This window comes from Homarus americanus, unplaced genomic scaffold (genome assembly GCF_018991925.1).
Source record: "Homarus americanus isolate GMGI-L3 unplaced genomic scaffold, GMGI_Hamer_2.0 scaffold23578, whole genome shotgun sequence".
Taxonomy (NCBI): Eukaryota; Metazoa; Arthropoda; class Malacostraca; order Decapoda; family Nephropidae; genus Homarus; species Homarus americanus.
This window is the reverse complement of record NW_024733231.1, coordinates 6753435-6766737: the sequence shown is the minus strand read 5'-3', so window position 1 is coordinate 6766737 and position 13303 is coordinate 6753435. Positions and strand designations below refer to the sequence as shown.

Genomic DNA, 13303 nt, shown 5'->3' with positions numbered 1-13303 from the left:
CTATTTTGTGACCTTAGGTGGCTATCTGTTTTGTTTTCATGCCTTAGCTTAGAGTTACTGATCATCTCTTCTGCTGGCAGTTTCCCGTGGTGGTGATTTGTTGAGCAATTGCTAGTCCAGTTATGGTTATTAATTCATTAAGTGTATTGGAAGTAATTGTAAAGTAGACAGAAAACTTATCACTGTGGAATCTTAAATCCTGACACAGTAGAGACTAAAATTGACCCCCTGGCCAACCTCTGAGTAACAAGCTGTAGGGATGGTGGTCTTTACATGTTTCCTACTTTCCAGTTAGGGGTTAAAGGTTAAATTTTCTTATTCTCCCCACAGGATGGATTACTGTGTAGTGATAAATTGTACTAAAATTTGTAGTCAATAATTAACATCACTCTTTCTTATTTCCAGAACCTTTTGCCTATACTGGTACACATTAAGGAGGACCGAGGACTGATTGAGGCAACAGTGAAGTAAGTACTGTAGTTTGTTGAGCTGTTGTGTTTTGGTCACTCTTTGGTACCCTGTAAAGTGAGGTTCATAGGCTGCTTCTAGTGGAATTCATTTCATTGGGATAATTTATTATATTTGTCAGTTTTTGTCCATCTGGCCCACAGTGTAAGATGTAGAGCAGTTTGTTCCTCTTTACTGGTGTATAATTTTGGGGTCACTTGAAGATTAGTCCCCAACAAGTAACATGTACTGTATATCTCTCACTAATGGGCTCACTCCCCAGCCTGGGACAGATGTGAGGAGGGTGTTATCCAGTGTGACACCACCAAACATGGAGATTTTCTTGAGAAATTCTGGTTTCCTCCTGTACTAACGCTCGACGGTAAAGGTCGTAGCAAAGTAACAAGAAACAGACCAAATGGCTAATAAGCTGATCAATGGTGGACTAATGAATTTAACAATAAAATAAAGCTTAACTCCCCTAACACTTAACCTAACTCCCCTAGGTAGCATCAGGGTGTTGTTAGTGTGAGACATTAAAGTAATCAACACCTGCCAGGATATTACTGTAGTTCATCTCTCTTGTGTCTTTAATGGCCTTTTCTACCTCCTCAGAGTCCTTCAGGAGTTGATGACCCCTGTGGAATGCCTCATGCCCGCCGAGATTATGAGTCGCAACAATGAGGGTCATCGAATTATCCATGAGTTGGAATCATCCATCGTATCGGCCAAGAAACTTTTCCTTGACACTCGCGTCACAAAGTCTATTATTGACTTGATGAGTTCAGTCTTACAGGTGAGTCAGTCTCTCTCTCTCTCTCCTTAAATTTCTTTTTTTGTTTCTCTCTAATAATTGCTTAACTAACATAAACACTTACACTTTTTTTTGTAGGATTCAATATTGATTCTTTCTCCTCACATTTTTTCTCACTTTTTTAACTAGTAATTACTTAACCTTATGTGTATGGGGTCCTCTTTCTACTGAATAAAATCATCTGGCATTACCCAAATGAAATATTAAAAGTGGCATTAAGTGAGGGAGTTAAACTAATTTCCACCTTCTCTTTTCTAGGACTCAAAGATCTTGAGCCTTCCTGAGTGTGAGCTGATAAACCAGTGTCTCCTGTTAGTAAGAAACTTGTTACACGTGAGCAACATCCCAAGTGTTCACCATAAAACAACCTACAGTTCCCCTGCTGCTGCTAAACAACAGGTTCGTTATACCATACACTGTACTTGAACATGTTCCCCCAAAATAGTTGTCGTCATCATTTTTTGGCCATTTTATGTGCTTGTTTACAGTAGATGTACATTATTGTACATTATTGATACAGTACAGGTACAGTTTTTTATGTGTTAAGATGTCACAACTTCACCGGCATTAATGAATATATTTTTTTAGGCTGTACATAATGTTTTATTTGAATTTAAGTCGCTTTTTATGCTACCTAACACAGGCATGTGATGGGACTGATGCCTTTAGGATTTTTTCTATGACAACAGATTCAAAGAATTTCCAAACCAGTTTTTGTATATTTTCTCTTTGTGTAAATCTTACGTTTACATTATACCGAGATATCAATATTTACATCTTCTTTAGGGAGGAAACGGTCCAGCAATAATCACAGAAGACCAGATCATGTGGAACTTGTTTGCTCAGCGCTTCGATAACATATTAATACAGCTGTTGACGTGTGACCAACAGGTGAGTGAGCAGGTGTACAGATACCATAACAGGTCAAGAGTTTCCCCTCTAAACAATAATTTCTGAGTCACATTTTGCTTATAGATTTTAGTTTCATAGTTGATTGTTCTTTACAGTTATTGCTTAGGGCTTTAGAGTGGCAATTTTTTTAACTTCATTTTATTATCATGTAAGCTTCATTAACTTCATTTTATTATCATGTAAGCTTCATTAACTTCATTTTATTATCATGTAAGCTTCATTAACTTCATTTTAGAATCTGTTTATTGACATTTATTCTCATCAGGTTAATATGTGTTACAACTTGTGTTAACAGACAGGGTACAGCACAGTACAGTAAGACAAGACAAAGAATCTATACCATTAGCTAGATATTCACAGTGTGTTGTCTCTTCCTCTGCCAGCATCTGTGGAACATCACGATGGTCCAGCTTGTGTCCCTCATGTACCGGGAGCAGCAGCAGGGGACGATACGGAAGCTGATTAACGAATGGCTGGAGTCGTCCCTATCAGAGAGCTCGGAAGACGACGAAAATAACCCCATGTCGTCCTCGTCTTCGGTGAGTGTAGTTTAGGGAACGTTACAGTGCTGTATTAAGTATCGGTCGTCTTGCTTGATGATTTAGGAAACTGTGTACAGTATATAGATATTTGTACCTTGGGGGTATTAGTGGTGGTGGAAGAGGATTACTTTAACATGAAGGAAAGTGTTATTTTTTGCCACCCAACAGTAAGTGGGAAAGACATATGTTACAGAAGACTATATATACAGGTATCTGTCTTTAAAATATACTACTTTTTAAGAATAGTGTGAATATAATTTGAATACTTTGAGAGAGATTTTATATATATAGTAAACTTGTTGTATGCTTATTGGCTTATTGATATTATACATAGATGAAATATTGAATGTCTAATATTTCCTACATGACAGTATTTTGTGTCAGTGATATTATTTTGACATTTAATTTTTCATTTGTGATTTTTATTGTTTTTATTTTGGGGAAGAAATTGTGCCTTTATATATTGTACATACAAGTTATATAATGAATTTCTTCTCAACAGGATGCCATCTCCACGTCAGATCCGGTCTCCGATTCCTCCGAGAGACTCTCGCCGGTGGACGGCATGGTCAAGGTGGAGAAAGACCGCGACAAGATAGTACAAATGAATGAAAACTCAGACACTTCACGAGAGACCCGGAGAAAAATGGATAAGGAGGACAGCAGTAAAGACAGTGGGTTTGGTAGATCAGGGTCCAACATGGACTCCTCCCCTGATGAAGGTGCATCTGAAGACACCACTAGAGACTCCCCACTACACAAACAACAACACAGAGATAACCGGAATAATACAAAGTTAAGGTACCCACAGTCGTCCACTAAGGGGTCTGCGAGGCAGACATTGACTGGGCAAAGTTTTGTGTCTCAAAAGGAAATGCAAGATGAAAAAGTGTTTGGAATGGCTACCTGTTGTTTAGAAATGGAAAATGCCAAAGACGTTATGTGTGACACGAAGAGTCTAGAAGAGTACGAGGGCAATGAGCGTGTGGAGCACGTGTGTGACCGCGGCGCCTGTGAGGGCAGCAGTCCTATACCAGGCATGGAACAACCCTCTCCCCTTTCTCTGCTTCATAATGAGAGTGGAGACTCCAATCCTCATCAGTTCATGGACAATGGTCAAGGAGAGAACAGTACAGTTGAACCATATTTATTAGATGAAAATCACGGCGAGCCTTTAGTCCTTCAGGGGGACACCATGACGCCCATGGAAGACAATACGGTGAAGCAACAGATCTGTCTCTCTCAAGAAACGGTTAAAAGACCACCAAATGAGGAGGAGTCGGGATCTAGCGGGGACTCCAGCGAAAAGAAACCCCCACCACAATTACCCAAACTTCTTAAAAATAAACCTCTAACGGGTCAAAAGCGTTCCAGACACACCATGTCACAGAAGATGCTTTCTGACACCCAAGAGCACATAGAGTCGAGTAACTCGACGGGCTCGGAGTGCGACGAGGGTCCCCACGCTAAGCGACCGCACCATCAGAAGCCTCATAAAATGCTGAGTAAACCTCGACCGGCAAAGATGTTACAAAAAGCTCTACAGGAGAGAAACATCAAACGAACTAAATTAATTAAAAGAAAAGAGAGCAACGGCATAAACGCCAAAGCGCTCCTACACCATCACCCCACGGCGGACGACATCTCCAACTTACTCAAGGAATTTACAGTCGATTTTATGCTTAACGGTTACTCCAACTTGCTACAGGGTCTCCGGCTTCAGGTCATGCTGCCGTATCAGATTGACCTGGACAAGTCTCACGTGTTGTGGCTCATCACCTACTTTCTCCGCTTTGCTGTAGAGTTGGACCTGGAACTGTCTCAGATATGTCCAGTTCTCTCTGTGGACGTAAGTATTGGTGCAGAATTTGTCTTATAGGATGTACGGTATTGTCTTGTGATACGAGCTAATTTGAATTATGCTTATTTAGTAACATTTATAAGTGTTTAGACAGATTTATCCTACTTTTTTGCTTCAGTCTTTCTTTCACTAGAAACATTTCGTTCATGACATGGGCTTAAGCATGTCACCTCTCTTGGAATCTTCTCATGCATGTCATTTAATGGCCGGCGTCTTTCAGGTGGTGTCGTACTTGGTGTATGAGGGAGTGGTGATGCAGGAGGAACTGGAGAGAGCCGTGCGTGGTGGGGAGGAGAACCTGCTGCCCCACGTCCGCCGCCTCCATCTGGTTGTCACCGCCCTCAGAGAGTTCTTTGTGGCCTTTGATGTTTGCATGAAGAAGGACCAGAGCTTGTTTGACACGAGGCATCTCGTGCGGATTAAAGGTGGGTTTACTTTGTACCGGGTCTTAAGCAACATAATTTTTGCCTAAAGAGATTATGTGTACTTGGTGTTGATGTCTGTTGTAAGAAATAAAATGAAAGAGAAATTGGTTTATTTATTGTTTCGTTTGGTTGACATTAAACGTGTGGTCTTGTACAAGTGAGGACAAAATGTTGTTGTTGTAGTTTAGACATTGGTATAGTGTGGGAGGGGGGGAGGTATAATGGAGATAGAAGGATGGAGGGTGAATGTGATGATAGAGGGTGAAAAGGTAGATGAGATGATGGAGGGGGAAGGATGTCCCCAAAAAGACAGGGATGGACATGAAGAAGATGCCATTTTGTGTGTGAAAGGTTTGTGATATTTTTGTAGTAGATCATGACATAGCAAGATTATTTTTTTTTATTATTATTGTCTGATTGGAGTTACCTCCCAAAAAATACTCCAAATTGCCTTGTTTATCGCTGTCACTTGAGACCGTCGGCATCGCTATCATTAATCGTGGGTGTTGTGCCTAACGTTAGTACTTAATGCCCCCCGACAGATGATCTCGGACAGTTGGTAGAGGTGCGGCAACTATTTGTGTTGCTGATTCGCTTGTACCGGCCGGGGGTGCTGAATCTCAATTACCTTCAGGATTTAATCACCACCAACCACCGATTCCTCACCACTCAGGAAGCCAGCAGTCCCACTCTACCATCCGACCAAGCTTTTGACATTGTTAACCACATCAAGCAGTAAGTTGTGAATTATTATCTTAGTTGTAAGTAAAAAGAAAATGTTATCTCGAAAATCTGTTTAATATCCGGTATGTAAAGTACTGTACACTGTCAACAAAATCTTCTCTAATACCTGGGCACGATGGATGCAAGAATAGGCAGAATGGGGCTTGTCATCTGGGAATGGTTTCAGATTCTTCGTTCATTTTTCAGATTACATAGTGATTATAGCGTTCAGGAAGTTTTTGGTGAGACTGTACAATTGAGACTATTGTTTATATTGAGTGTGGAGAAGCATAAATACGGTGGAGAGTAGAGTCTTATACTTGAATTGATATTTAGTAAGTTTAAAGAACACTCTCTACATTATTCACTCTTCTATTTAACCAGATTCGCCACCATGGACATTATGCGTCAGTATGGACGACTTCTGGAAAACTTCAACATTAACGATGAAACGGTGAACGACTGCATCTTCACCATGATGCACCACATTGCGGGAGACCTGAGGAATGTTAATGTGTTACTCCAGCCGGTCATCCTTAGAGTGTTCTTACGCATCTGGAAGGAAGGTTTTGAACTCTGTGTGGTAAGAAGCATTAAAAATCTGTTCAAATATAGAGGGATTATTTTCAGGGCCTTAATTGTTCACATAAGGGATTAACTTTCATGGCTATAATTGTTCACATAAGGGATTAACTTTCATGGCTATAATTGTTCACATAAGGGATTACTTTCATGGCTATAATTGTTCACATAAGGGATTACTTTCATTGCTATAATTGTTCACATAAGGGATTAACTTTCATGGCTATAATTGTTCACATAAGGGATTAACTTTCATGGCTATAATTGTTCACATAAGGGATTACTTTCATGGCTATAATTGTTCACATAAGGGATTACTTTCATTGCTATAATTGTTCACATAAGGGATAACTTTCATGGCTATAATTCACATATATAGGGATTATTGCCTGATATAATATACAGTAGTCACGTTTTACATGGCACCGTACATGGAAGAATTAGACATGTTATAAAATGAAAAACAATATGATAGAAAATGATCTGTTTCGTACCCTTATTGTATGTTCATAGAGACTCCATACACCTTTCAGGATTGGGCCGATCTGATTGAGTATGTCCTGCGCAAGTGCACACGTGTACGCATGGAACACCCTAACAAGAAAGAGAACAAGGACTCCCAGAAACCAGCTCCAGAACACGCAGGGATTGAATTAACGTGAGTACTGTTGATTTATCTCGTGAGTCCGATCAGAGAGCTTATACCCAGTGTGAAGGACTGAGATTTGTAACGTGTGGAAAATTTAAAAATGTACAGTACTGGGTATGAGCAGTTTGATCACAACATCATTGAGAGCTTGAGGCATGCTGAGATTACCCCTCAAAATAACAGATTAGGTTAGGTTATGTAATGTAATGTTAAGTTAGATTAGGTTAAGTTTAAGTTTGGTTAGATTAGGTCTTGATTGAACTGCACATGTTTCAGCACGGTATCATCTCAGCACGTCACGCCGGTACTAAATCCCATATCGTGCTGACTTAATTTTGCTAATTTTCCAGTAGACTTTAAGTTATTGGTAATAGGTTTAAATATGATGTTGTGCTGTATAACATAGTCAAATATGGTGTTAACAATATATGCCTACTACACCATGCCATTAGGAAGTCACAACTCGCCCTCACAAATATGGAAAAATGGCCAGGAAGCGATGATGGTGATGTTGATAAATTACTTAAAAATCACTAATATTGTGTATTTGTTATTTCTCAGTAGATTAGTTAAAGATACAGACCCAGGTAGTGAAGTATATAAGGTAAAGGCAGGTAATTGATAAGTAACTGGATGTTTCTTCTTGGTACTAGGAACGAGGACCTGGATCAGCTATATACCCTGTACTCCACCTCCACCAGTGAGCAGGACCTGATGGATAAGATCAAGGAGATATGCTGTGATGATTCTATTGAGGAGCCCATCAAGAAGGAGGTGAGTGATGTGTTTATTACAGTATAATATTTCTCTTCTCTTCTCTTCTCTTCTCTTCTCTTCTCTTCTCTTCTCTTCTCTTCTCTTCTCTGTACACTATCCTCACTTGATGTGTGAGGTCTCATACTGTTACCTGTTGAATTTAGTAATCTATCTTAACACTTTTTTCTCACACAGGTAATCCAGAAGTTACTGGCCCGAGGCTTCATCACCACAAGTGAATGTTCTAAACTCTGTGCAGAGATTCCCACCGTGAGTTGCCATTATTCTCGATTACACTAAAGTAACTCTAGACTGTAACTTGTTATTTGTGATGTTTAAGACTTGGTGTAGAAGTTTTATGATAATTATATAAAGGTTTTCATGAGTTTTGGAATAGTGATAAACTGTATCAGGTCGATTTTTTTCATTATTTTTTGTTTTTTATTTTTTTTTCGGAATTCATATAATACACATAAATGGTATACAGGAAATGTCTCTTAGGTTATGATAATTATTTTAACAAGGTGAATAAATAATTGTACAGTATCCTTTACTGATTATTTTCACCACAGGTTGAACCCCGGGCGAACAAATCTGAGGGAGAAATCAGTCTGGAGTGTGACGTGATGCTGGTCAGTAGTGACTCCGAGGACTCTGTGGACGACCCTCACACACTCAAGTTATTTAAGAAGAAGAACTCAGACAAGAGCCCCAGTCTCAAGGTGAAGAGCATAGACTCCACTATAAATTACCTACAGAAACAAGAGATAAAGATTATTCTGGATAACAAGGATTCCTGCGACCATGGACAAGGTCTGTATAGTACAGTACTACCTTGCTGAAGCTTATCACACTTGTATATACATATAACCTATATAATGATTATTTAGTGTCTCAGAAAAATGTATACACAAAGCCATACAGATTTTAATACAATTGCCATAAAAATCTGTAAGGCAGCGTGTACACATTTTTCTGAGACCCTGTAGTTTATATAGTCGTGAAGTTAATGTTGCTCATAAATGTTTATAGACTGTTGTTTTAATGTGTGGTGATCCATTGTGTCACCAACAGTGTCTGATAAAGCTGAAGGCAGTGTGGAAGGTAACATGACCAGCACCGAGGACAGCACAGACTGGGACGACAGTGCAACTATAGCCTACCTTATTGGTGAGTGTATACAGTACCAGTGTTTTCTTGATGTGTCACTATACAGAGAGATGTTCTTAATACTGTAGTGGGATGTCAGTGGTTTATTGTTCTGGTAAGAACTGGAGGAGTAGGTTTTGTTCTTGTCTGTCCATCCATTAAATGACCAAATCAATTGTTTGAAAGTTTCCACCAGTACTCCTCACCTTCTGGGAATAATGCAGGTCATTGAATTACAGATCCTTTTACTGCCAACACTAAATTAACTGTGGGAACTCCCCTTGGCCACTAGGCACCATTGTCTTATTGCATGTGTACTGTACTGTACTGTGCTGTGACCCATCCTGCTGTAAACCTGCCTTTATTTACTATAAAAAAAAATTGGTATTTTTTATTAATACATTGAGAAAATGAAAGTCTCATAATGTAAAGTTTAAAAATAATTAGCAAGTGGTATTGAAAAAAAGTTTACTTTATAATATTTATTTTTTAACCAACAGATAAACTTAAAGAAGAAGGATATGGGAGTCAAGTGTTGTGGCTGCAGTTGCAGCTTCTAGAAGCATGTTACTCAAAAGTCAAGTTTATGGGCCAAGATGCACCCAAGTCTGAACCTGTCACCTGCCACTTTACCTGTGAGTTGTGTTGTTGTTGTCTCATACTGTACACTTATACACACACACACACATTACCAGTTTTCTTCATACTTCCTTCCTAAACAGACTTGTGTGACAACATAGATATTAAGTCTTCAACATTGCTTAACAGATGATACAAATAGAGTCTTGGTCAAGCTTCTCACTGGTCATCACCACACTTGAGTTTGAAACACTTTAACAGTGATGGCTTGTCCGTCACATACCATAGTGAAGCAACTGGCATCTGCTTGTGGCATAAGTATCTCTAAAGAAATAATGAGAATGCACTTACTGCGTATCCGTGATGGATAAAATTAATGTAGAGCTGCAGGAAAGGTTAAAAAAAACTAAGATGATCAGCTGCTAGACAGAAAACTTGAGTCTGTCAAGTCTAGAGATGAATAATTTATTAAACTCCCATTTGATCTCCTGTACTATAACATTTCTTCCATCACCTTCATTGTTTACTGTGTTAACAATATTCACAAACCTTGTTTGTTTTAGATAATTTTAAAGTTATTTAAAGTAGAAGAGAATACTGTGCCCAGTTAATAGTTTCTATAGACATTATCATCTCATGTTACTGTACTGTATATATTATTGACTGTGGTTTTACATTACAGTATCAAACCAGTCCATACCCATAATACCATGGACGGGAGACCAGGAGGAAGCCTTCAGCTCACCAACGTTTCGTCATCTTCTTGGGGAACTGGGTTTCCATCTTCCCTCCGACACGGGCAAAATATTTCCCAGAATCCCCCACTTCTGGTGCCCGGATGTTCTGTTCATGGTCGCCAAACGTCTTGGACCCATTCCATCAAGTAAGTTTGTCATAACTTGTGTTGTTCTGTGTTAGTAACAATAAATGTTGTTTATAAATGAGACAAAAATGTTCAGGAGGCATTTGTTCTCCATCAGGTAAGTGATGTAATATCTTCATATCTACAAATATTTTGAGGTTTTCACAAACTTACCACAATCCACTGCATAGTATTTTTCTTAGTGTTTTTAAGAAAACCTGAATGATACTTTTATTATGTATTTCCATTTTACCATTACTGTACTGTACTACCATTATGAGACTGAACACTTTTAATTCTAACTGTTGTAAGACTGTCTGTGTGTGTGTGTAGGAAACTTGAGAGGGTTGGTTACCAATTGATGGAAGTTCATCATATTGACGACCTTCCTGGTACATCCTGGTCTACTGAGAAAATGATGGTGAACCTTGGATGAGGTTTTGTCATGTACTTAGAGAATAGCAAAAAAAGAAAAAAAAGAAAAGAGAACCCTCTTTTGTCTTGTAATTAAAAAAAATTCTGTATATAAAATTATTCTGGGTGATTCAGACATTACAAGTGCCTAGGAAACAATAATTCCATAAAACAAAAGATTAATACTTTATACTTATTAATGCTTACTTGGGGTGCTCACCAGTGTTTAATGATGAGAATATGATGTTCATTGGCCCCCTCCTTAAGAGTTCCTGGGGTCTTCCCTCACTTGCTTCTAGGGAGAGGAAATTATCTATTTTAGGGTTTCCTGCTCAGAGGTCGTTATTGAGCAAGTTGTGGAGTCCTGAATTAATTGCTCATCTTGGCAGAACCCCACTCAGTACAGTATGTTAAGACTGCCTGGTCCCCTCCACTATAAAACACTTGCTGGTCGAGTGTTCCAGTCTAGGGGACCTTGGTAGGAGGCATGTCTCTAGGACTATAGGATGGGATGGTTTCTGCTACCTTTCCTTGTTTCTTGCAGCAGATTTCTCATTTCCAGAGTATGAAGTTTTTAAGGTGACTGACATCCTTCAGAATTTATAAGTTAGTTTTTGTAGACTTTAGAGTATACTGTAGTTGCAACTGTATGTATGTGTTGTATATAGATTTATTTTACATTCATTTTAAATTGAAAACCTTTTAAAATGAGTAAAGCATCACATGACTCACAGTACTATGAAGACACCAAGGATACTGCCATACAAATCAATCAATTAATTCTCATCTTGTTATGAGGGTTAGTGGCTGTGTGTCTCCTTTTTCAGTCTTAAAGATACACACAAGCTGGTTGGTTTAGAGCCTGGAGATAAAGGGGGATGCTCGTGTGTCCCAGAGGAGATAAAGGGGGATGCTCGTGTGTCCCAAAGGAGATAAAGGGGGGGTGCTCGTGTGTCCCAGAGGAGATAAAGGGGGATGCTCGTGTGTCCCAAAGGAGATAAAGGGGGGGTGCTCGTGTGTCCCAACGTAGATAAAGGGGGATGCTCGTGTGTCCCAGAAAAAGTGGTTCCTCAGAATTCTGTTACAAAATACAGAGCTTGAATCTGGTTGTTACATGGAACAGGAAAAATAATGTGTTTGGGAAGAGTTTGTTAAGTTGGGAAGGAGGTGAGCAAGTTGTGGTAAGCCTCCAGAAAGGGTTACATGTCCAACTCCTTGCTTTAGTTTACTTCAGGGTTGAGACACATCATCACTACATGCACTGCATATGACAGGGAAATAGTCCTCAGGTTTACTACTGGTTAGGATATACAGTGGTCCCTCGGTTAACGAGCACAATCCGTTCCAGCAGGTTGCTCGTTAACCGAAAAACTTGTTAACCGAAACCATTGTTTCTTTGGGTTTTTGGGTAATTGGTTCCAGCTCACCGAAAATTGCCTAAATTCAACAAAAAAGGTAGAAAAGTACACTTACTTTGAGGTGTGTATGTAGAAGGCTCCTGGATGATGACAATGATGATGATGGGAATTAGAATGGGGGTGGAGGAGAAGAAGAGAAGGCATTGGGGTGGAAGAGAAGTCACCCCATGGCACCATTTCACCCATAAAATTTTAGTTCTCTTGGTGTATTTCAAGATTATTTTCTTTAAATCAACACTGCACTGCATTATATATTGTCAATATGTAAAATATATTTCAAAATGACCAATAATTTGCTTGGAAAGACGGAAAAAAAGCGTTTAGTTGAAGAGTCTCAAGCAAGATGTTACCCCCACTGAAAACAGAGACTAACGCCTGTCTGGTGTGTTAACAGGCTGGATGGCACGCCAGAAACTAGTTTCTTTACCTTCAATTATGTTCAATAATTGTTAAAATGACTGAAAAAGTTAATATTAAACTTTTAAAATTATTGAATACTAGTATAAACTTCTTGATATTTACTAAAATAGTAAGGAATTTAATCCCTAGAACCGATTACTGTATTGGCTGATTAATACTACAGCTGGTGGACCGCCAAATGCAAGCGAAAACATGTTGAAGTCGGCAAGTAAAAAACTTGTTAATCGAGGGATTGCTCGTTAACCGAAGTTAAGAATCTTATGGAAGGTAAATCGTTAACCGAGGGACCACTGTATTACCACTTTTTTTCTCTCTCTCCCTGTCAGAATATTTTGTCCTTCAGTTTTTATTATTAGATATTAATATTTTTTCAAATTTTTTGGACCTGATATGAATATTTTTATCGTCTGGCCTTGTGGCAGGTTGTAGCGCGGACCTTCGTTGAGTTTTCCATTGATTTACCACTTGTATTGCAGGTACCCTGAAGGTGTCTGTTGAGCGGATTCAGGAGATGATGCAACAGATGCGATCGATGTCTCTCACTGTTGCCCACAGACCCCTTGGCATTCAGTAAGTTTGTCATAAACACAGTGGTGGATCTAGAATGCTGTAATATCTTACTTTGTTTTGTATATGTCAGTATGACCCTATAAAACAGATTTCATTTTCTCTTGAGCTCTGGCTTTAGATGGACCACAATTGTGTTGTTGTTGATTATGTTAGAAGCTTAACATACAAGGGTTTAGGAAT

General features: G+C 39.1%; 1 protein-coding gene across 3 annotated transcripts in view; it reads left to right on the top strand.

Moving 5' to 3' along the window:
• The window catches only part of LOC121869648 (protein timeless-like), an 89591-nt gene that overhangs the window by 54058 nt on the left and 22230 nt on the right, over positions 1-13303 (top strand). For 2 of the 3 annotated variants that reach the window (XM_042371176.1, XM_042371177.1), the window contains 17 exons: positions 406-467; positions 1063-1243; positions 1520-1660; positions 2048-2152; positions 2557-2712; positions 3218-4564; positions 4797-5001; positions 5544-5736; positions 6109-6307; positions 6840-6964; positions 7609-7729; positions 7907-7981; positions 8284-8524; positions 8786-8881; positions 9361-9495; positions 10122-10322; positions 13030-13123. In XM_042371176.1, coding sequence (XP_042227110.1) covers positions 406-467; positions 1063-1243; positions 1520-1660; positions 2048-2152; positions 2557-2712; positions 3218-4564; positions 4797-5001; positions 5544-5736; positions 6109-6307; positions 6840-6964; positions 7609-7729; positions 7907-7981; positions 8284-8524; positions 8786-8881; positions 9361-9495; positions 10122-10322; positions 13030-13123 — 3677 coding nt within the window. The remainder of the gene's footprint in view (positions 1-405; positions 468-1062; positions 1244-1519; positions 1661-2047; positions 2153-2556; positions 2713-3217; positions 4565-4796; positions 5002-5543; positions 5737-6108; positions 6308-6839; positions 6965-7608; positions 7730-7906; positions 7982-8283; positions 8525-8785; positions 8882-9360; positions 9496-10121; positions 10323-13029; positions 13124-13303) is intronic. The other variant, XM_042371178.1, reaches the window with a different exon arrangement.